The sequence below is a fragment of the Numenius arquata genome, chromosome 2 (genome assembly GCF_964106895.1).
Source record: "Numenius arquata chromosome 2, bNumArq3.hap1.1, whole genome shotgun sequence".
NCBI lineage: Eukaryota > Metazoa > Chordata > Aves > Charadriiformes > Scolopacidae > Numenius > Numenius arquata.
The window spans coordinates 41,771,566-41,796,012 of NC_133577.1; the positions used below are offsets into that span (position 1 = coordinate 41,771,566).

At 42.7% G+C, this 24,447-nt stretch overlaps 1 protein-coding gene across 1 annotated transcript in view; it reads right to left on the minus strand.

Moving 5' to 3' along the window:
- Window positions 1-4,158: 4,158 nt before the first annotated feature.
- KCNH1 (potassium voltage-gated channel subfamily H member 1) overlaps window positions 4,159-24,447 on the minus strand; it is a 182,251-nt gene continuing 161,962 nt past the window's right edge. Inside the window, exon 11 of the mRNA XM_074164863.1 lies at window positions 4,159-5,007. Coding sequence (XP_074020964.1) covers window positions 4,159-5,007 — 849 coding nt within the window. The remainder of the gene's footprint in view (window positions 5,008-24,447) is intronic.

Below are 24,447 nucleotides of genomic sequence, written 5' to 3' on the forward strand. Positions count from 1 at the left end.
CAGATATTCACAGTAAATATCTTGTTCGGTTCATTAAAGTGAAGTACTGTAGAAGCAGAACATCACCTTCGAAGCTGTTAAACAGGGTGTTCACTGGGATTCAGGGCAGCACTGTGAAAGAGATTTAAAGCAAGAATGGTGTTTTTAAAAGCATACATGTAATACCAGACAGAAGTAAATGTATCTGAACACGGTAGGGGTGAAAATTGGGTTTTGCATTTTTAATCCTGTGCTGCGCATCAGTATTCTTTCCAACAGTTTGAGCATGAGCTTTTAGAAGTTCCCATTTTACCAAGTCATAACCCAGGCTCTTTCTCTCAACTACCTTCCTTCGACTGAAATCTAATTCCATCATATAGTAAAAATGGAACACACCATCTTTTTTAGATTAATGCAGGTTATTTAGCAGGCTGTTAAATGGCAGAAGCACTATGCCAGAACACAGTTAAAACTGAGGCTTTTTGTTCTTTTCTTTTATAGCATGTACAAGCATTTGCTTGTTAAGGGGCAGAGTCTCATGTTCAGAGATCATTCATTTCTAAGCTGGAAAACAATTTAAGTGAAATGTCTTAACCAACATGTAAAGAGAAACAAAAGAAAAAGGAAAAGCTGGCAAATAAAATGAAAGAACAAGTAACAATTACGGTGGGTACGCACCCCGTCCAGCTGTAGGCATTTAAGTGTAAGGCTCAAGGAAGAAAGACAGATTTGTAACACAGGTGTGTTCAACCTGTCTCTAAAGGAGACGTGCTGCATCTGCAGAGCCCAGGCACTACAGCACAGGTCCAAATTAGTCTGAGGTTCAAAGGAGTGATGTCCCGTAGCGAGCAAGGTTTTGCTCATTTTAACCGCTCGGTAACCCAGGGAATCCAAAGACCAAAGCTCATCCTAGACGGTATATATTTTTTTTTTAATTCTCTTACGACATATACGCATTATTGAGGGATGATGCAGTCTCCTACAACTAGTTTTAGCACCTGCCAGTTCATAAAATCATCATAAAATGGGTCTGATCTCAGTTACAGCTGTTCAAATATGAATAACATTGACCACTCTCAGCGCTGACCTGGAGCAGACACCCTGAAGGTGTTTTCTTAAGGAGTAGAGTTTCTCTGGAGTTTCATGACTGTAACAAAATCAAATTTGGCCATAATCTTCAAAGACATTAAATTTTAAGCGTAATTCCAGAATATATTACAGTCTTTGAAGGCTTTACAAATGGATTATAAATGGCTTTATAGGCCTTTATAAGAGCCTCATAAAAGCCTTACAAATGGACTCCGTGCTGCACCCACCCATTGTCAGACAGGGTGTGGAGAAATACAATATCCTACTGGACTTCAGGCTGCTCTAGAAGCGCCCCAGCAAATGGGGACTTGGGTTCCTTTATTCACAGGTGTGGCTAATTATGGGGCTTCTAAGCCTGACCCTGCTGTGACTCCATGCTTGGGCAATCAGCAAGACCAGAATAACCTCTAACACACCCCTGAGGGCACATAAAAATACCACTGAGAAACATCAACTCAGTATCAGCAACAAAGGGCCAGGTAACCTCCAACTGCACGTTCAGTTCTATCTCTGCACTACAACGCTGGAGATATTAGGCATGTTCTTTGGCAGTTACAAACATTTCCTCTCTCATCCACCTGGCATAAGCTAATTTCCACATTTATCCACCTGCAGGTATGATGAGTGTCACTTTTGCAAAGTGCTTGCTAAATTCAGCAAGACTTTCAGCCTTTCAAAAGTAACATAATGCTGATGAGCAATTTGCCTGGATTAGGAAACTGGCTCCAAGTCAGTCTCTAAAACCTTGCTGGAACTTTTGGGCGTGAATTATAAATCCTTGTACACCTGTGATTTACTTAGCCATACTTTCACTATCCAATGAATTTACTGACCGAGGAGACTAGAAAGAAAAATCATTAAATCGTTTCTCACTGAAACCATTGATGTATGGATTTCTTACGGCAATCATGCCATAGCTATTACAGGTAACTGTTGCCACTTACAGTGATTAATGCACCAAAACCACAGGGTGACTTTGGTAAAAGAGAGCCTTCCTCAGTACTGCGTGTCTGCAGTGTGTGAATGTAAAAGGCACCAGTTACCACAGGAAAAATCTAGACATGGAACCAGAAATAAATTAAGGAATCGGCACCTTGGTAAGGTCACCTCCCTACTGCCTTTTCTGGGGTGAGGGGAAAAGGTAACCTACAGATTTGATCCCAATTGTTGTTTCTCGGGAACATTTCACTCCTTGGGTAAGAATTCACAGTCTGTGGGCACTTCCATACCGAACCAAGGCATAAGACCATCGAAAGTCAACCCTGAACCAGCTGCCTCTGGACCTGGAAACCATGGTGCTGCACTTGGAATAACCAGTATCTGTGAGAGCAGGGCAGTTACCGCAGGAACAGATACAAATACAGTGACTTCAAGACCCGAGCCAGTAGCTTTGCACAGCACGGCCTCACCACTGTGCTGGTTCATCAGTGGACCTCACACTTCCCCAGGGACGTCTGACACAGTTCTGCATTGCACCGTGCAAGCATCAGGCCACCAGAAGTCCTTTCAAATGGGTCATTTTTCTTGCCTCTTCCTTACTTAACATGAACAAAAATCTTCCCAAAAAAATAATGTGTTTTTTTGTAAATGACTTAGTACCATGGAAAAAGAATGAGACTTAACTACTCCCACGCTGTGTTAAGACATATTGCCATTAAAAATGAAAACCCAAAAAAGTGTTGTACCAAGCTTCTGTGCTCTAAGCTACTGTTAAATAAATAGTGAACATACTGGATCAGTGGAGAGAATATACTGTGAATATACACCTATATTCCAAGGTGATGACCCAAGCGATGACATCAGCTATGCTACCCTATCTAATGAATAATGAACAGTAGTTTTGGTAAAGTGCTTCAATCTTCCTCCAAAAAAAGTTATGAAAATATAAGTTTTGGAAACATCTCCTTCTTTAAGAAGCAGATCTTTTTGTTTCCTTGCTACAATAGCACTTGTATACAGTAAGCACTGTATTTCTACCTCTACTATCCATTTGCTTACTAACAAGATTAGATCAGGAACAATACATCTGGATGTAGAGAAAAATGCCACAATCTAAAATCTTTAGAAGTTTTGTGAAAGCCTTTGGCTACAATGAACATTATCAAAACAGAAACTTCTGAATAATAATTTATCAAGAATTAAAAGAGCAGATTCATAGCAAAATGAGGACATAAATGCCACAGTATATTTTCATGGGGAGGCAAATCTGCAGGACTTGTTATTGATGCTCAGTGGGCTGTGCTCAAGTACACTGCACACACAACCCTCTGTCCTCCCATCCCTGGAGTTAAAAGCAAAGGTAACAACATTCAAAGACATCTGAGACACACAGTAAGTTTTTGAAACCCAGTATCCTTGACTCAGTGAATGAGAATGTGGAAGATCCCATTTATTAACAGACCTGAAATACTGTGGCTATTGGTGAGGTTAAACGTAATTGCTTTAGCAATATGTCAATTTGCAATTAAAAAGTACCATTTTTTTCATCTTTTTAGCTGTTCCTTGACTACCCAAAAATAACTTCAGTACTGAGTAGCACACGCTCTATTGAAATGAAATACACATCTCCTACTGCTCTTTGCATTATTATAGATATATGAAAATATACTGTGACATTTAACATGTTGTACAGTTGACTGAGACTGTGACAGCAGCAGCAAAAAAAAACCAACAACCCACCAAATGCTGAAAACAAGCACCCTGGCAAGAGCTTATTCATATAGGCAAAACCCGAGCTAACGACGTAAGGCATGCTCCAAAAACCTCAGAGGTCACCTGGGGCTCACGGGGGTGGCTGCTGCTGTCAGAATTCTTATTCCAACATCTCGAGGGAGAAAGGGGGAGCGAGGGGGAATGGGCACAAACGGAGAAAAGAAAAACTTTAGAAACTGTACCCTTGCTGTCAAAAAGGCTTCAGAGTCAGCTGCCATCTTGACATGAGGTTGCAATTCCTGTTACCGTACCTTTTTAGACACAGGGAACATGCTTAGTGAACTGGTCCCTCACTCGTTTTCAAGAAAGATTAAATTTAAAATGTTAGGGGGGCTGTTTGTTGGTTGGTTTGTTTGTTTGCTTTTAAAAAGAAACACCTCAGCTAGCTCCAAACATGTCTTTTTCTGATTCTGGAGACTGGGGCCTTGATATTTCAAACAACTCCTGTGGCGACTGGGAGCTTCTTCTTGAGGTTAATATCCTAAGTATCTCAGCAAGCTGTTTTTCTATATTGGTCATTTTTGTGTTTAAAGCCTTGATGTCCTCTTTCAGCTCGTGTTTCACTTCTAGCATGGTGGCCTGAAGAGTCTGTTCTGGGATGGGATAAAAGGAATGCTTGACCTCGGTGAGGACCGGGCTGCGGTCCTGCGGGCTTCTTGTCTCCCCGACGTTATCCAAGCGCAAGTCACTTTTTGTAATGCCACTGTCACAAGAGTCTGTCTTCTTCAGGGTAGCTTCTCCCGAAGCTTTAGTTCTCTCTGGTAAAGTCTCCATGGACTCTGCTTTAGAGACCTTGTTCCAGTCTTCACCTTTCCCACAGGCGTCTTTGAACTTGGCCCAGCCTTTTCGCCGGGGGTAGTCCCCCGACACTTTACATCCCGTGTGCTCCGATGTTGGGGCCTGCAGCTTGGCCTGGTCAGAGGCCCCCGAGGTTGAGGCAGACTGGTACGACACAGGGGTGGCCGGACTCTCCCGTACAGTCACAACGCTGGCTTTCACCACCGAGCGGGCGGAGGAGTGCTCCCCTAAAACATTGCCCTTCTCCACGTCGAGGTCATCCGGATCTCTGCCCCTCTCTGCTGCGAGCCGCGCTTCCTTCTGCTGCCTGAACCTCTGGAACAGCCGGCGGACAGGGTGGTCCGGGGGTAAGATCAGAGGCGCTTCGTTCTTCCTCTTCATTCTCTCCTCTTCTTCACGCTTGACATCGCTGATTTTCCGGAACACAATCTACAGGGGGAAAGAGATTTCGCTCTGTGATTAACTGCACGTTTGTTGAGGGGGAAAAGTTGCAGAGAAAGAATTATTTGAAATAATTTATTTGAACTGACAAATGCACAACCTCCGCGCATTTATAGCAACATTTTCAAGTGTCTTATCTTGTGTGGAACATGGCTTATTTCATTATTTAAGAGCATACACCATCTGTCTTATAACACCGGAAAGAAAAAAAAAAGGAAGAAAATGATTTCTCCCATTTTGAGAGGTCAGCAAGGCAGCACGATTGTAAATATAATGATCCCAGAAAGTTGCTTGTTCTATTTTGTGTTAAAAGCGACTTCTTAAATTTGTTTTCCTGACTCTGTGATTTAGCACCAAGTTTCTAATATTACAAATAACCATTCCCATGTCTTACATCAGTCTCAGCCCAGAGCTCGCTCACTACCTGCCATGCAAAACGTATTATTTTAGTGCAGCTTGGCCACTAATGGGGTCAGTGCAGCAGAGACCACTCTGGACTCTCCAGCAGCAGTTTGCAAAGTGCTTCTTGCCCTCCCTTCCCCCCAGTACTCTCTTCTAGAAGCAACTTGCAGCTTATGGATGAGGCAAAGCTCAAGGCAGTCCCATGGTTAAGGGAACAAGGACAGCGGGGAATGGGCTCTGCGAGACATGGGGAGGCTGCTCATGGTTTGATTACTGCAGCAGCTCGAACAGTTTCACGTCTTGATTTCTTTCTTTATTTGTATGGAAAAAAAGGCACTTTTACACTAAGAAACATTAATTTTCAACATACTCTCCTAATTAATTATTAATTCCTGAGCCTGTAGGCTAAGCGATCTCTGAGAGCAGCCCAAGGGTCTCACGGTACTGATGACAGACTCACAGCGCCCCTGTACAACCCCAAAGCACAGCAAGGCAATGTTTCTTCCCTGGACATGATAGCAACACATCCTTTTCAAAAGCTCCATGCATTTCACATTGGCAGTGGTATTTTCCAAGCAAAAAACTCCAGTGAGATATTAAAGGAGAACCAGTAAGTAGTCTGGTTTGAAAATGCGAGGTCCCCTAAGCTGAAGTTTTCAATATAGAGTATAAAAGATGTAGCCCCCAGTTTCTACTGATTGCTGATACCTAATCTCTTTAGCTGCTTTTGGAAAAATCCACTCAAAGTCCTCATACTCCAATGCAGAAATAACTTTCAGATTCAAATCATTATTAAGAAATGTGTAAATAAATCCGTCCCTCTGTTGCAGACAGATTTAAATTAAACTAAACATAATAAGCCCTGCTTCACTGGCACACACAAAATGCATGTTTCTCCTGACTCCAATGCTTCTTGACAGATTTGTCATTGTGAAGCAGGGAAAAAAACATCTTAACACTGGGTCTTTGGAAGGAAGAAGTTGTCAGACTTGGCAGCATTTCCCAAATACAAAAGAATAAAATTAGCAGAAAGGATATTTTATTTCCAAGCTGCAATTAGGAAACTAAATGTGAGATGAGAATAAGAAAACAGGGTAATTGACAGTATTTTTTTTCCCCAGGAAACTCGGTCTGCAGTGAGCTCAGTAGAAAGCGGACAAAGCAGCATAATCCTTAGAAGTGAAAGAATAGCACTCTTACTCACTGAGAAGGGAGAATCAATACAATGCTCCAGGCTAATGGCTGCCCACACACTGGCAGCCCCCACTTTAATTGAAGGAAGATCGTCAGCCCAGCGTTAGGGCGGCTGCTCTGCTGGAGCCTGGCCATGCCGGGCAGGGTCTCAGGGGGTCACTCCAGCAGCCAGTTGAGGCTGGCTCTGGTGGCACAAAGCCCCAGCAAGCCCACAAAAGCCAAGGCAACTATAAACCAGGTTGATTTGTCTCTGCAAAATTCTGTCCCCAAGCCCCCTCGTCTCCTGGTGCTTGCATGTTTGCTGCTGGTGTGGACGTCCATGTCCTGCACGGTGCTGTGCCAGATGGTCACGCAGTTAACCGAGCTCGTGTCACTTTGCACATAAGCATGTCTTTGTACGTGAGCAGTCTCCGTCTGACCTGTGGAGCTGGACTGCTTGCTTTCCTTAAATGCTCAGAAGGGGAGCGTGACTGGGTGGTGCAGTGGTCACCCTCACAGAGGTCAGCAAGGAAGGCACCTAGGTGCTTGAAAGAGCTAGAAGCCAGGCTGCTTCGAAGATTCCATGTCTAGTCCAACCCCTGCTCCACACAGCCTGCTCGGCAGCTTTTCTGGTCAGCACTGGAGTACCTACCACTGTTTTATAACATAAATGGGTCAGTTATTTGACAGAAGTTGCCCCTCCTACAGGACCATACAGGTGAGAGGGCAATGGAGCAAGTCTCAAGCAATAACTTACTAACAGTCTAGCCAACCAATACTTGTACTAGCCATTGCATCTCATGCAGCTGCTAGCATGGTCTCCATACTGGAGTACACGAGAAGCAAATTCACTACCAAATGCAAAAAGGTGAACACCGAGAGACAAGCTGTTGGTCATGCTTATCTCCCCGCTGCTTCCCACTGCACTGCCCAGAGGAGCCCAGCTGATACTCAGCAAATTCGGCTGCGGAGGAGCTGCCATCAGCTTTCCCGCTGTGTGGTGGTCAGCCTCAGGCCCCTGACATACCTTCACTCCTTTACCTTCAGGAGATCAGACTGCAACAGACACAGGAACAGAAGCGGAGGGAGCAATTACATAAATACTGCCTTTGCCACGGGTAACCACTGCCACGCTAATGAGACCCCTAATTTCCATTTTCCACATGACGCCTTACAGCAGCTACAAGGCAAGTACACTGCAGCAGCCATCATCTGCGTGAATGCAGAAATGCAATCCTCAGGTCTCCCATCCTGCTTGACATCTTTTATACGTATACATTTATGTGACAAGCTGCACTCATGCGTTGCAAATCAAACCTACGTGTGTTTGCCAGGGGACACAGCCTCCAACTCTTGGGCTGGCTTCTTTTAACTAACTCCTAAGACACTGGATAAATATGTGTCAGAGAGCAACTTGCCTTTGGGAAGCCCAGGCAAAGCTGTCACTGGTCTCCTTTCTTGCAAGCTCCCCAAAGCCATATTTTCTCAAGACAGCTCTGTATTTTTGTATTAAGCAAAAGTGTTATAACTATGTGAAGCTCAGCAGTAATTGGAAAGACTTTACATAGCTGCATTTTGGATTTTTTCCATCTTTTTTAAGATTAAATGCAAGTCCTTATCAATAAAAATACAAATAACTTTTAAATGGACTGCTTTCTTACAATCATTGAGGAAAAAGCAGTTTTTAAGTGGTTAAACAGCCTCAGCAGCATCCAAAGTATTCAGAAAATGTGGTTGTTATGCTGATGTATGTACACCTGTTCCCACAAGGAGTAAGAGTACAAAGGAAAAGAAAACAAGTTTTCATTTGTTATAAGGAAGAGAAGTCTGGACCTACTCAGCAATTTTCATGTGAAATTTGATAGGGCTACAAATACAGATCTTAATCAAACTTAAAACCCAAAATATTATGGCAAAGATCCTAAGACAGTTTTTAAAGCAGTTGCTCTTTCTCTCTCTCTACAAGCATTCATTTTTGTCTGGGAAGGGACAGTGCTTTGTACCCTCAAAATCTCACAGCCCATGTGGTATGTGGTATATGTGCCACACAAACACAGGGGACGTCTGTTTTACAAGCGATGTAGTTCTCCGTAACATTGCCATCTTTAAGACCTAAGCACACAGAAAAAAATCTAGTGGGAGCATTTTAACAGAATGTAATGACCAAAATAAGGACGAAGAACCTGAACTGAGATGAAATAACTAGAAATTTAAACACTAGGCCTAAAAGTGCATACTTCACACACCCAATCTCAAGTCCTGTTTCATAATTCTGTTTTTATTAAAAAGGTGCTGAATCTTTTAGCTCCATGACAGAGTCTTCCAAGCTGCCAGAAATGTGAGTATTGTGGGGGTATCAGCCAAGATTTGCTAAAATCTTGAAAAATAGCTCTGCTAGGCACAGATTATTGCAATCGTAAAAACATTTAACTGAGACATGCAGTTATGATGACTCAATAGCAATTTTAATTTTGGACAATGCACTCAGAGAAGTGGAGAACTGCACTGACATGACCTGGTGCACTCCTGCATTCACATGTCCCACTGACTGATGACAGCACACTCCCTGTGGCCACGTTCCTGGACATGGCCTGTGCATGAGCTGCGTCCAAGGAAGAAAGATGAGGTTACACCCAGCATGTTTCCCTTTCCTCAGGATTAACTAGTTGCGAAAGTGCCACAGTCTCTAGTAGGTTTTGGGGAAGACTCTGCCTCTTTTTAATCGTCAAAGGATTTTCAATCTGTATGTGTAGAATCAATGCCTTTAGACAAGATTTCTCCCCAAAGTATTAAAAAATTAGGTGGACATAAATGAATACTTGAAATATCTTATTTGGTTGTCAAACATGGAGCACCCAGAAACTGTTACTTGGATTTTCCTGTGCTCGGTACTGAAAACCAAGCATCATTTAAATAACACAACATGGACATTTGTCATGAATATGACCTCCATAATTTCTTTATGATCAGACCAGAAGAACAGACTGCAATGTGATCTCCAGCATAAGGCAGGCCATAGGATTGCTCTAAAGGAGCAGTTGCCAAAGGGAATCTTGTTACAGCTAGATTGCATCTTTTAGAAAAAAATCCTGTTTGACGGCAATAAAGAACACATCATCACATCTTGATAAAAGATTCCTGCAATTTTTGCTTCAAGACTGAGTTTGTCTGACATCAGTGACATTTCTGTTCCTTGCTCCCTCAGACACTTGAAAATTCACTTTTAGAAACTGATTCTAGAGTCCTATGTCTAAAAATCTCTGCAGAAGTATTACATATAGTTAGTTACTAATGTGAAAGATTTAGACAATAGTTTTACTGGTATGAAACAGGCAAAGTTCACACCTGTGGAATTCTCAATTTAACTCTAAGCTTTCCAATTTTAACTCTTTGGAGATGTTTGAATTATTTCCTACCTTCCAGCATCTTTAATAGGTGGTGCTCAGTGCTTAAATTCTCACTCTTGCCCAGAGCTAGAATATGTAGCTGATATAGTTCAATGCAAGGTTCCTTTTAAGAAGTCAAGTAAAACAACTGATACTACAATGAGTTTCCAGCTGTTTCCCTCTGCTGGCTCACTCTGCTACCCACTGCTCTTCCTATCTCACTACTTGCACTGAGCTGATGTTTCTCCAGAACTATGCAGCATAGCTCCACAATATTTTTCCTGAGCAGTAATAAGAGTGCAATGGGCACAGCGGTACTCACTTTGTTTCATGAAGACATTTCAGAGAAACTGTGCTGAGCTGGCCATTAAAACTGAAGGCTGCCTTGCAACAAGATAAAAGGCTGAAATGCTCAAACATCTGACCAGATGCAAATATAGATGCAGTAGTTTAAGTGCCTACTTCCTTTACACAAAGACAGGGATGAGGGCGTGAAGAATATGACAGGGGTGTATAAAATCAGACATGGCATGAACAGGGGTAGGCAGGGATTGATTATGGAGTGTCTTACCCAATATGAAAACTACAGCATCAAATGACAGCAAGAGGAGTTGCATACAAACCAAAGTTCATGGTTCGTCATCTGAAGGTATTAGACATGTGAAAGATGTTAATAAAGGACGTTCTGAATGCAAAAGGTCTGCACAGATTCAATAGACCAGGCAAATACTTGGTAGAGAAAGCCATTGAGGGCTACCAAACAAACAAAACTGGTATCCTCAGGAGCTAAAAATAGTTGGAAGCTGCAAACATATTTGTAGTAACTGCCACATAGGAACATTTTGTTCTTATTGTCTCCTTAGACATCCCTGGGCAATCCTAAATAACTACATAGGCCAAATCTGGAACTGCCATCTCACTCACTACTGAGGAAACATACCCAATACAGGTGATAGAAGAAGTGCCAGAGGGAAAAGCATGAGAAGAAAATAAAGACTCAAAGACTTGAGCCATAAATATCTGAGCAGGCTGTTCACGTATTTCAGACAAAGGTTTACTCTCGTTGCACCCTTCACTTGCATATAGGGAGAGGCAGGACCAACGAGCCATTAATATGTAGTACCATGTAGATTTGACATCGCTCTGGAGCTTGCCCAGGTTCGAATGAAACAACTGAAAACGGCATGTTGTTTTGGTACAATAGGGAAGACCGCTTGATGCACGTGGGGAATTAAGAAGTCCACTGTCTCTTGTTACTCTTGTAATGAACAGCCCAGTGAGGGGTTTCACCATCTCTGAACTGTTGGTAACCCACAAAACGTAGTGGAATGATGCTGCCTACCGAACCATAGCAAGTCATGCTCTTTAACACTGCACACTCCCAGGAAGGTAACTGAGAGCAGGGCAAGGCAGAAGTAACTCTGTATTAGCAACTGTATTCTGGTCTTGTTGTTATCTGATTGTAAATGCAACCACTGTGCCAACACTGCATGAGACAGTCCTAAAGATCAGGGGATGCTTCATTTAAAACACATTATGAATATATTGAAAACCTTATCCTGCATCTGAAGTGGAAAGGATCTTTTGGTCTTATGCAAAAACATTCAAATTTCTTTTCAACTTTGATTTGTAAGAACTAATACAAGACCCACAGAAATAGATAGAAATACGGATTTCATCATGTTTTGAATCAGACTGTCATCATGGAGTTACAATTATGAGGCTCATGGACACAGAGCCGCTGCTATTATTAGCTCTGCAAGCTTCCCTTCTTTCCACCTCTGTAGCATGCACAAATACTGCAAGATTTGGCAGGTCTTCCTCAGCATTAACAGCAAGTAGCATAGCAGCGTTTTTCTCTGGTGCTTAATAATTCTCTTTCACAGATACAGAAACATCCACAGAGTCTGGAAGTGCCAGATATCATAAACAATTAAAAGCTTAAAATTACTTCATATGGTGCTCACAGAAAATGGACTTAGGTGTGAGGAAAACAATCACAAGAAGTCATTTATTAGTACACAGTCCATCTAGCATCTGCCAAGAACTGATTAAAATATCTTCAGGCTCATGTTAGTCCGATGAAAATTGGATCCAACCTTTCTTTCTTTTTTTTTTTTTAAAGAAAGCAAGAGATAAAAAAAGAGAAAAGAGAAAGAAACAGAAGGCTTGACAATAAAAACGTTTTGGATGCTGATGAAACCAAAGCTGCATGTGATCAACAGTCTATAGTACATATATCCTACAACAGTGTATTAGCAGGTGTCAGGGAAAATGGTGGAGAAAGGAGACTATGTCTTTTGCAATTACATGGCATTGCTTGTTAGAAAGGAGGGAATTTCTGGTCCTACCTTCTCACAAAATATAGGATCAATATTTCAGGCTTGTGAAGCTTCCCATCAAAATCTACAATGAGTTTCACTTCCATTATCTGTTACCATAGAGAATTCCTGTGTTAAATTCTGGTCTTAGTTGCACCTCTGGGATGTAGATGTGTATACGTGTGAGAAGATACACAAGTACACGAGTCACATTTATGACTGGTGAGAGTGCAGATGCCATTATGCAGTTCAAGTTTCAAGGCACAATCCTCAAAGTCCACATTCCCGTTAAAAGGCTGATGCAAATCACCCAGTTTGTAATCCCATGATGTTTGGCTTTGACCCTGGCTTTCAGCAAATGATTTGTGCATGGGAATTAGGGCCACACAAAAAAGCACAAGTCTGCACTAATGCTGCAGATGTCAGTAAGTTCTCTTTAGATTTAGTGGCTATAACGGCAAAATTTGGTTTCTGTTTCTGAAGAGTAACAGGTTTCTCTCCAGTTAATGTCACATCCCTGCAGGGCACTCCCAAACATTTTAAGTAATAATCTGAAAACTCAAAGCAAACTCAGATTTGGAAGGTCCTGGCAGTGGGGCCGTAAAGGAGTGTTGGTATCAGGAATGTCGGTATCAGGAAACCTCAGGTATACACCTGGGCACACACAGCCCAAGAACTCACATGTGGATGGAACAGCCCTTTTGGATGTCCAGGAAGTCTTTGTCCTGTAGGGAGTCAACCCAACCCTTCAGACAGAGCAGTACCTGCTTACTTGCAGAAAATCAGACTTCTGTGCACTGCTGGATCATCAATATACAAGTATTTGGAAGAAACACAACTTCATAATTTAATGAGCATCCACACTACCCAGGTGAATAGAGGTAACAAGGTTTTTAGTCTACAGAACAACACCTGGGCTGTTACTGTCATGAGCACCATCAGCTTCAACAGTACTGAAGCCGTTCTCTGTGACAGCGTATTTTGTAGCCTAATTACAAATTCTAGAAATACTGACTTGAATATTAGTGTTTAATCATGTCACCATTATTTATTTAGAAGTTCTGCACAACTCAAGACTCTACTCCTTTATGTCAAACCCCTCATTCTAATTCATGTTTACAGGCTATGCTAGGGTTGAGAGAAAAGGAAAAACATTTTACAAAAATACCACTGAAAATAAGACAGAATTATATGTCCAAAGCAATTAGTGGAAATAATAGACAAAACTTGCCTGACCTACAACAGGTCCACTAGCAAGTTTTGAGGCATCAGGAGATGTCTCTTCCCCAAAACAGGCTCTAAAACATTGTCATCAGTAAACTTAGGCAACAACACAACTAAAACTAAAAACCACACCATTGACGCTGGTCAATAGTTTGGATAGACATTCACAATTACAGCACATTACAGCTCATTTAGCAACCTTCTTTACTAACTTATAAAAATAATAATATGAAAAAGACTGAAATAGATATTGCTAAAGATCTACTCGAAATTCATTATTTCTGAGAGAAAAAGTTGCTGTTACAAGCAAATAGCTGATGTGTAGGCAAAGGGCTTTGGGGAATTTCTGCCAGATGTCAAGTGGGTTCTCTCACCGCTTGAGAACTACTATGTCCGTCAAAACATGCAATGTTCTGTAGAAACTTCTTGTTTGTAGTAAATGAGGAGAAAAGAATGTTTCTGCTTCCTGCCTGCCAAATTTCAGCAGTTCCTAGCAGCAACACCTATAAAATATTGTTTTCATGGGGTTTTTTTTTGGGGGGTGGGGTGCCTTTTTTGCATTTGTAGCGCACGGGGTGCTTTTGTATCTATGTACACACATCAGATACACAAACAGCTCATATAGACTCATCTTTTACTCCAGATCAACATACTACCCTCATTTTTGGGCAGACAACGCTGACTCAAAAATTGCTTTAAAGAGAACCCAAGGCACAGCAGGAACTTACCTCTCCGTCACCTAAATTACAACTATACAAACTGTCATATAAACTGTACAACGCGCCTTCGCAAGAGCCAGAGTTTCCCCAAGCTCCCTGTGGCTTACTGCCATTTACCAAGTGTTTCCTGAAAGAAATCAGGCAATTTGTGTGAGTCAAGGATTTGAGGTTATTTTCCCCCCTCAATTTTGCCTGAGATCTGAAATGGATGCAGAGGTTGTAGAGCTGAAGAAAGCAATAATGTGTTGAGATAATAGTTAAATTGTATAGTTTGTTTTCAGTGATTACATTTCAGACACTAGCTTGCCATTAAGATAATTTCCTCCTAGCCAGTGTCTTTCTTACGTGCACTTTTTTCCCCAGGTTTCATTTATCTGCTTTCTCTCATTAGGCTTAAAGCGATTGACAGGTATTTTACTTTCCAAGAGAGTATCAGATATATTTTCAAATGCATTCAAATCAATCAGGCACCATCAGTCCCAAGAGCTCACGAGTCATTCAGCTACCTTGGAATGCCCACTCACAAACCAATCCACACAAGCACAAAGCTGACGTGTCCCTGACGTGCAAGGCTTGTGCAGCTCTTGAAATTATAAACTGAGAATTACATTAAGCTCAGCTGAAGTTGCTTGCATAAATTGCCTAAGACAGTATGAACTCCTCCTAAGTGTCTCTGTCTGAGCTAACAGGCTTAAAGTTCAACTGTAATAGTGAAGAAAAACAAACTCACCTGCAGCTCTGCATAAAAAGAGAATAAATCTTCTACCAAACTAGGTAACCCAGGATGGCAGCACAGCCGTGCACACCCAAACGCCCAGTGCCACTCAGCTGGTCTGTCCTTTCCCTGTTCAAGAGCACTGCTTGGATAACATCACATGAGAATGAAACAAACTGCTAATAACTGAATGAGAATCAGCAATAAAACACACATTGCTTGCTATTTCCCATAGCATCTGTCAAATCTCTTCAGCCCTAACTAACACCCAGGAGCTTAAAACCTTGAAGGGAAGAAAACAGTTGACTGTAGCGAGTTGTCTCAGATCTCATTACGAGGAGCTCCCCTCAGCTAGCAGCTGCTGGGAGTAGGTCTCTGCCAGTTTGCCGCAGTCCAGTTCCAGCTGGTGATAAGTGATGGCCCTGTCTTCCTTGTCAAGTGTCAAAACTGATAGCTGTCCCCCCTCTGGTAAATGCACAGGTGAACTAATTAAAATAGCCAAGAATTGTCAGATCCCTCCAAATAACTTCACAGAGAATCCTTTAAAGCTGTACTTTTTGATTTTGTTGGAGGTATTTTTATCCTGTAAAAGCAGACACTTAGGTCCCATGGCCAATACAGATTCACACACTGACAGAGGTAGATGCTTTCCATCCTATCAGTGTATTTCATTTACACATCTCCAAGTGTTTAACAGCAATTCCTCAATCCTCCAAATATGACCAATGCCATTACTTTTCCTTATTATTTACATAGCAGCAATGCTTAGGGTTGTATCAGTCTTTTGGTTTATACACACACGTAGAGCAAAATGCCATTATTCAATGAGGCAAAATGTCCTGTTTCATGGGAAGACATCAGAGGCCTGGCACATACCGCGATGACTGCTGTCAGCCACACAAAAATTTATGAACAGTTTGAAACGTTACTTGTGCAAGATGTCCCTTTCTGTTATGACTGGTAAAAGTTCACCCTTACAAATTCCAGATAGGAGACCCTGAATACAATTTGTCAAAACAGCTGTGATTTCAAACACACTTAACTTAAACATTCATGAATTTCTCCTGAAGAAAACAGTGGCTCTAGAAGAGGAAAACCAGGATAATTCAGCACAAGCGTATTGTTTCCTGGCAAGTAGATTGATACACTAAGTTAAAAAATATTTATGATCATGTGTACAGCATTCAAAATTGCCAAAGTTAGATCTGAATATTGAAAACCTCTCCGTGCCAACCGCTATTACCAGGACCAGTAGGAACCTCAAACTCAAGACTCCCTGGCACCAGCAAATGCGAGCCTAAAAGCTGCCTTTGGCCCAGCCTTCATTTGTATCACACCTCTCCCATTTGCATAGAGATGTGGGCAAATACATGTTCACAATGGTTTATTTCAGTCATCATAAATTCAGGCTGCATTTGCAACTACTTTTGTTAAAATGTTTCGTTTAGAAAAAAATGTGCTTGCATCTGACTCTTGGACTAAACAGTCATGCTGTTGTCTCCCTTTTCCTGAGTAGTCGAGAGCATTCACAGACAGTAGAAAGCAAATTCCCGTTTCCCCTCTGCCAAAAGGATTTGAAGACCCCTTTCAGGAGCATGCTCCCGTCACCACGTTGTGGGGCAGGGTTGCCCAGCCAGCACAGAAACTCAAGCTCCGAGATGCATGGAGACGCAATGAGGGAAGCTCTCCCTCCCCTTCCCGCCCTCCCCAGAGCTTCGCACTATGAGGAGGCAACTGTGACAAGAGGTGCCCGCTCGCTGCAAGCAAGACACAGGCCAGAACAGCTGAGGTTACTCTGGGGAGAGCTGCTCTCAGTCTCCCCTGCTGTTTCACTTCAGATACGCAACAGGCCATCCTCTCTTCCAGCCTACAGAGCCATTCTCTGTCTTCTTCACCACATAAGTTTCCAAACAAGTCCAACAGCAAGGGCTGAAGGAAGACTTCCTGCTTTCAAAAGCAGGGATTGGAACTGAGATTCCCCAGCTCCCCTCAGGCAGGTGACAGAAACGGTGATCCAGCCTGGAGACAGACCCTCACTGGGAGGTGGGATCCTCACGTTCTGGCTCCTGCTCTAGCAAACACCCTCACCGTTGGTTCAAAATGGAAAGTCTCAGCTCGAGGGCGTTCTGGTTTGGTGAATCCCAGAACCCCCCCTTGGACAGCAGTTTCACCATTCTCTTCATTTTCTCAAATCAATGGGGAAAATTAACTTTCTGGGCCTGAAAGCTATCCCAGTTTTATCTAATAACCCAGTTTTATCTAATAGCCACTTTCTTCTGCTTTGCAAATCTAACCCTTCATTTCCCCAAACTAAAATCTTTTATTTTTATCTTATAGTCAGCTTTTCATTTAAGCTTTCTCCTTTTCCTCTGTTTTTCCACTTTACTGAGGCAATGCAAAACGTTTAATTTTTGTTCCAGAGGCGGGTTTTAAGAGTTCAGCTGCTCAGTGAGGCAGAGCACAGACTGTACATCGACGTGGTTATGCGCTTTTAAGTGATCAATAAAATATTGATCGTTTAACTATCGTGCTTTGCCATCTCTACCTCTTCCATGTTCTAATGTCACATTGGGCTAAACTTAAATAGCTGGGGTGACATCTCCTTGCTTCCTCCAAAGGAGCACCGTAAAACAGTTTTCTCCTTGATCCACTGTTCTGAGATGAGGAAAGAGAGAGACATGACACAGCTTGCCCTTGAGCAAGCTGCCTGTCTTTCACTGGTAACACTGGCACGGTAACTCAACATCTGATCCTCTCTGAAACATGGCTTATTTTGAGTTTCAGAGTTGTACCAGTATCCAAGAGAAGACACCATCAAAGCCATATCTCAGGTTAGGAGTGCAATGAAGCCTTGTAATCTCAGTTTAACTCCCCCTTATACTGCACCACAGGCTCTTCAATTCTCCATGTGTATTTATGGTTTATATTTACAGTGACTAATTTTCTTATTTTTAAAACAAGAGAAAGGCATTTTCAAGGAGGTTGTCATATGATGTTTTATGCTATCCATTGTCTAGTCTGATATTTCACACAAACGGATTCTTATCCCAAGTGTAGGAATATGAAAATAAATCATCCTGATCAAGAGTAAAGGCTGTGAGCAGCATCCCATACACTTACTTTCCTGAAAACTGGAAGAAATGCAGACAGTTGGAGAAACTGCTGGAAGCCCAGTGAGTTGGACGCTGCCGTAGAGCATCAGCAGGTGCTGTGACGTTCTGCTTTGTCACCATCACATTGTGGTGTTGTACATGGGTAGAGGAAATAAAGGTTTGCCATGTACCTTATACAACTTGGGGTACACAGCCAGGGACTCATGCACTTGAGATCCAGTTGGGAAGAGTTCCCAAAGCAAAGTGTAACCTAAGAGTGGACACTCTAATGCTGTTATGACAATGATTGTATTTGACTACAGTGTACAAATTTGTTGAATTGTTCAGAATTAAGCAAACAAACACAAAAATCATTCTCTTCCTGCTTCTGTGAGAGCTCTCCTCTCCTTTCTGCTCTTTCTTATGCCTTTATAACACATACAGTCTGCAAGAATTACTAGTCCCAAAACTCACTTAAATATGTTCAAGTGAGAAGATGGATGATCTTATACCACAGGCATAAGCTGAGACATGAAAATGTGGAGAAAAGCAAACTATTTCCTTAGCAACTGAAGAGTGCAGCAGACACTTCAGCACTTAAGTATATGTAGAAATAACACCAGACTCCTTGAAGAGAGTAGTTCAATACACTGGAAAGAGTAATGTAATGGAAAATTCTAATTAGAGACCAAAAAACCATTATTATCCAAAATAATGTTAGACATCTAAACTCAAGCAAAGACAACAGCAGAAATGGCCCAGTTTATCACTCTGAGTAAACAATGTTTAGATCAACCTGTTATCACTGGGTGTACATATAACACAGCTGAACAACTTAACAGAGAGCTCAGAGAAAATAAAAGTGTTTGCACGTACAGCAAACACTGAAGAGCCTCTTCCTGATGATGTTTTCAACTAGGAGGTTACAATCATCAGAAACACAGAGCAGTCATCATTATACAACCGGCACCAGCAACCGAAAGCTGGATTTTGGCAATAGCGTCAGCGTTCAACATAAAGAAAAAGTGCTCTTAGTTTTTTGCATAATGACATCCTAATCAAATGAACTGCTTTTAGGACCATCTCCCTTACTACACCATAACCCTGTTTCTCAAGGGCACTCACCCGCCAATTAGGATTTGCCACCTAACTTCTGTGCGCCCACTTCTCTAAGAGAAGTAGAACTGACAGCACAGCTCAAGAGCAGGAGGGACCCGAGCCATCGTCGTGTCTTTCTAATCGCAGGCTGTCTGGGGGCTGGGAAGGACTAGCAGATTTCAGAGGACTCAGAGGGTCATCGAGGATGCATCTGCTCCCCCACCCCCACTGTCCTCTCAAATGCCCCTGAACTCTCCCAACATGCATCTTTATCACCAATCTGCCCACGGTATAGATTTATATCGGGCTGCAAAATTAAGTCCTTAAAAGGGCTTTAACTGGTTCTCTGCTACTGATGGCACAGGGGCCTCGCTGCAGAGGTTTTGGCACTGGATTCATAAAAAGAAGCTACAGCGCTTTCAGATTTCAAGCAGGTTTTTCAAAGGCCGCAGGAGCAAACATCTTATCTTGAGGTGAAACAACACAACCCCTACAGCTCCTGGTGTGGGGACTCCCCGTTGGTCCTGCTGAAGCCAGCCTGGGGCACGTGCACACACCTGGGCTACTCTGCACAAAGCAGGTTTGCATCCTTCTAATTTATCCATTTCCCAACACCTTGATCTACTATTATATACTAAGTCAAGTCCAGAGAAACTTAATTTTTAAAGTTGTGACTTCTACCCCTCCCGATTTTTATCTAATACTGGACTTTCTAGCAAACATTCGACTACAGAGACACAGAAAGGGCAAAGAGACCGTGCATTCGTTACACCAGCGCGCTGGCAAATTTGCTTCATATTCAGATGGAAACCATTTGGCTCTGAGGCATCGCTGCTTAGTAAATCAGCTGTAATTTCCATTATTCTCATTGTGCTACAGGGGCATCCAGTCCAAAATGCCTGTTTGGCTGAAAGGGATGGAAGCACCAGGCAACTGCCAGAATCCAGCTTTTGTTCTTCGGTGACAGAAGGCTCTAGAAAACGGCATCAAGGATTTTGTGGCAATGCTGGCAGAGATCGTTTAATCCCCCTGAACTCCAAAACCTGCTCACTTGTAACTTGGATCTGATGCCAGCACTCAGGACAAGAGTCACTTGGCAGGATGCCAATACTGGAGCATCTCTTGATGCCCCTCATGCTTTCTTTTCATGGAAAAGTTGTCCTCTAGCTCAGTGGTGGGTAAATGAGCTGCCCCACCACACACTTCACCTAGGCGGCTATCCCCATGCTCAGAGCAGAGCCATTGGGACCACCAGCCCCACAGCAGAGGGTGGCACAGCAGCACACAGGACAGGTGGGACATTCTCACCACAGGGCGGCATAGGGGCGAGGTGGCCCACTCACATGCTATCACTGCCTCCAAAAAGTGAGTGAGAACAGCACATAAACTACCTGCCTTTGCTCTGTTGAAGCCAGGTCTTGCATCAAAAGAGGTGAAGAATTATAATACTTGCAAGCTGCCCTCTTCTCTCTCCATTCCTTAAAGCTCAGCAGCAAAACAGGCAGGGCACCAAAATGTTTTTCCACCACAAGGCCCCTCTCCCACAGACAGACAGGGAAATGCTGGGTATCACCAGTTTCACCTGAAGTCCCTTTATCTCTAACACTGTGCCAGACTAGACTTCTAAAAGGAGCTTTCTGGGGAAAGCAAAAAGAAAAAAAACCAAAACAAAACAAAAAACCAACCTACCCTGCCCCCCTGAAATAATCATTCATATTTGACCTCTCAACTCTTAGAAGGCCCTGGGGAAGCTCTGTCAGAAACGTACCATGGAGGCTGAATGTGGGCATTGGGAGGAGTGGGAGATGTGTCCCTAACTCCTCCTGCCCGGCTGGGTGTGATGTGGAGGGTGGTGGGTGGTCTACAGGCAGATGTGCAGTGCTTGACTGCAGACCACAGCAGAACATGAGCTCAGCTGCTAACAGGCATTCCCGCGTAGACAGATGCAATAACTTCCACAGCAGCTCCGAAGTATAAAGTTGGTTTCACTTGCGAAGTTGGACTAAGCGGAAACATCCTTTGAAGAACTGCAACTCAGGAATCTTTTCAGTTGTGTTTCCAAATTCACTCTTTGCCCCAAACAATCTTTCTCAGCCAGTTAGGAAAAGCCCAGCTCAGCCTCTATTGGACATTTCCTTAACAGGAAAATTTGCCAGATCCAAAATTTTAACAAGATTTTGTCTTTTGTATTCTTTTTTAGGTAGCATTTGCTGTTTCATACATGACTTCTTAGGAATAAAGCATCTGGTTTATTAATCAGTTTGGGTTGAAACAGGTAAAATTCAAGCTGCTTCTCTTCAAAATCATCATCCTTGGAATACTCTAAGTTGAAAAGCTGTTACTTAATTCATGCAATTTTTCAGCATTTATCTTAAATATGGTTATGTATCATCACCTGTTCTGCAAGGCAGCTGTCCTCAGCACAGACTGTCTGGAACTGAGTTTGCTGGCAATATGAGTTACATCATCATCTGATTTTTCTTTCTTTGGTTTGGTTTGGGTTTTGGTGGCGGTTTTTTTGTCTGTTTGGGTTTTTTTACGCTTAGATCACATGCATCCAACCTTCCAACCTTGTTCAGGTGCAGTGGTGATTAAAAGAAGATCCTTTTAACTTTGTTATTAGAGCTTCTCCCTCGGAAGAGCCCCAGGTTTGCCATTAAGGGGTGTAGAGCTGGCTGCCTGCTGCTGCTGTAGCGTGCAGACCCAGAAGGAGTTAGCAGAGGCACAGGATGCTGCGATGGCTCCCTGTGAGCTGAGGCAAGTTACTTCACAGGGGGCATTGTAATTAACCAGCACACAAACCTCATCTTTACCTGACCCAAGGGAACAGGTTTCCTGAGAGAGAAGGCAGAAGTTTTTCTGTCTTAATAGATTTTTGGCATATCATGTTGTATTTTATTATCTTCTTGAGTCCATCGTTTGCTGGACGCATCTACCACAGCAAAGCTTTGAAGAAGCAGTTACCAGGCAGACAAGATGACTTAGTTAAATGTGAGAATACTTTTAGCCTGTACCTTGGGGGCAGGGAGAAGTTTGGCACATCTCTGCACCACATCCAGCTACACTGCGTTAGGCGAAGCCTCCATGCGCTGAGAATATTTGGCCCTTGTGCATGCACTGGTTATTGAAACTGCATCATGCCAAATGATCCCCAGTACGAGTGCTAAAGCAGTGAGCCACTACTAACCGCCTAAGAATTTCCAAGGCTTTTACATGTTTCAATACAACATGCTGTTCTTGTTCTCAGAGAGGCTTATTCACATTCAAAACCTATTCAAGGACTAAGCTACAACAAGCAATTACTGACAGCAAGTGAACGACGAGGAAGCACGCCACCCTTTGCTAAGGCACCCCAAAATTTGTTGTTGCTGTTGGTTTTGTAGTTGATTCTGTTTTTCACACTGTCAGAGACTGAGCGCTACCCAGTTACTGCTGTATCCAGAACTTTAACTGTGTTTACAGCCCCTAATGGGTGGCAGGGCGAGGAAACAGCACAGCTCCTCTCTTGCCAGCTCCATGCAGCAATTCACTCACCAATCACACATCACAGATGTGACCCGGCTGCTCTGCAGCCTCTAGTTCAACCCCAATGAAATGGAAGTCCGATGGCAAGGCTGCTCCCTTTCCCTTCTGGGTACCTCAGGAAACACAAACTAGCCTCCTGAACTGCATGAAAACATTTTGACGGCTGTGGCGACACCTGCCAAACAGATGAAATCAAAACTCCGAACAAAACACGTTATCCTTTCTATACACACAGACCATTAATTCTCCTAGCTGCAGTCTGGCATGATGATGCCATAACTATTTTATAGAGAAGGAACAGAAGACAGACAAAAATAGATTATTTGTTAAAGGCTACCAGAGAAATCTTTTTGCAGAGCAGAGAAGTCGAGTAGTATCTCCCAAGTCTCAGATCAATGCACTACAGAAAGGTCCCTTTTCCTCTTATAGGTTTGGGATTAACTGATCAGAATCTTTCTACACACCCAGTAATACCAGCCACTGCAGAGGTCCTGCAGGACCTAAATGCTGCATAGTGCTGCATAATGTCAATAGGCTGATGTAGGAATATGATGATCCTGCTATGCCTTGCTGGATTTGTAGACAGCCACACACACACAGAAGCTAAACTCAGAAGGTTTCTGGCTCACCAAAACGGCTCCAAACACAGCAACAATTCACAGACCAAATACCCAAAGGGAATATTGTCTGGCCTATGTCCTCACTTTAATTGCAGGAGCAAACCGGGCAACAAATTTGCGAATGCATAACACACTGCAATGAGATGTGTTTTGCATATAAGGGAACCAGGACTAGGATACTTCTGACTCCCTGTGGCTGATGGCAGCAGCTTGGCTGTTCTCATTGCTTGCTAATCTGGCTTTACCAAAGGCTCTAAGGTCGGGAGTCAGGACTGAGCTGAGCTTGCAGCTGGGCGGGTCAAGCACTCCTGGGCAGTGGAAGATGCAATGGGAAAATCCATCACCTCTGATGAAGCCATTGCTCCAATTAGCTCTTTTAAAGTCAGCTGTTTATAAAAGGAAACCTAAATGCCTGAACAGGAGAAAGTGACAGCTCTACTTTCTCCTTTGCTTTGTCAAAGTGGAGATAGGGTCTGGACTTAGATGTGTCTTCTCTCTTCCCACACTTCACTGCCAGATTGAGGCCTAAATTTCATGTCTAACTATAGCTGATGGCACCCTCTTAGCACTGGCAGTTTTAAGCAGCAAGCAGATGTCACTATGGCCTCTAACACATTGCTGGACATAGCTTTAAAGCATCATGATTTTGTTGAAAACATTTCCAGTTTGCGTTAGCATTACACAACCAAGTAGAATAGAGACAAAGTTCAAAGTGTTTAACAGATAACGATTTCTGCTTCATAACAGGCAGGAAGTATGTGTCACAAGCAGAAGGCTCAGAAAATCAAATCCTGGCCAAATCCTGGCCTTCAGCTGAAGCAGCAGGTATCATCCATACCACTTCATTTCCTGGCCACTTTCTATCAATTATGTAAATATCTCGCAATTGAAATGTCTCCTGCACCCTGTCATATATAGGAAATAGACCCAGAATCAACACAAAAATACCAGTCAGAAGGAGAAAAAAAAACCCCACAAATAATTCAACTAAGGTAAGTGTCAAAGTGTGTTTTTTACAGCTAGTTTGATATTAACATGAATCACCATACTTAAACCCCTCCATGGGACAGTTAAACACATGTCATTTAATTTTTTAGGCCTTTTCCCCTCATCTAAAAAGATCTTTTTAAGATCAAAATAAAAAGCTCCAGCT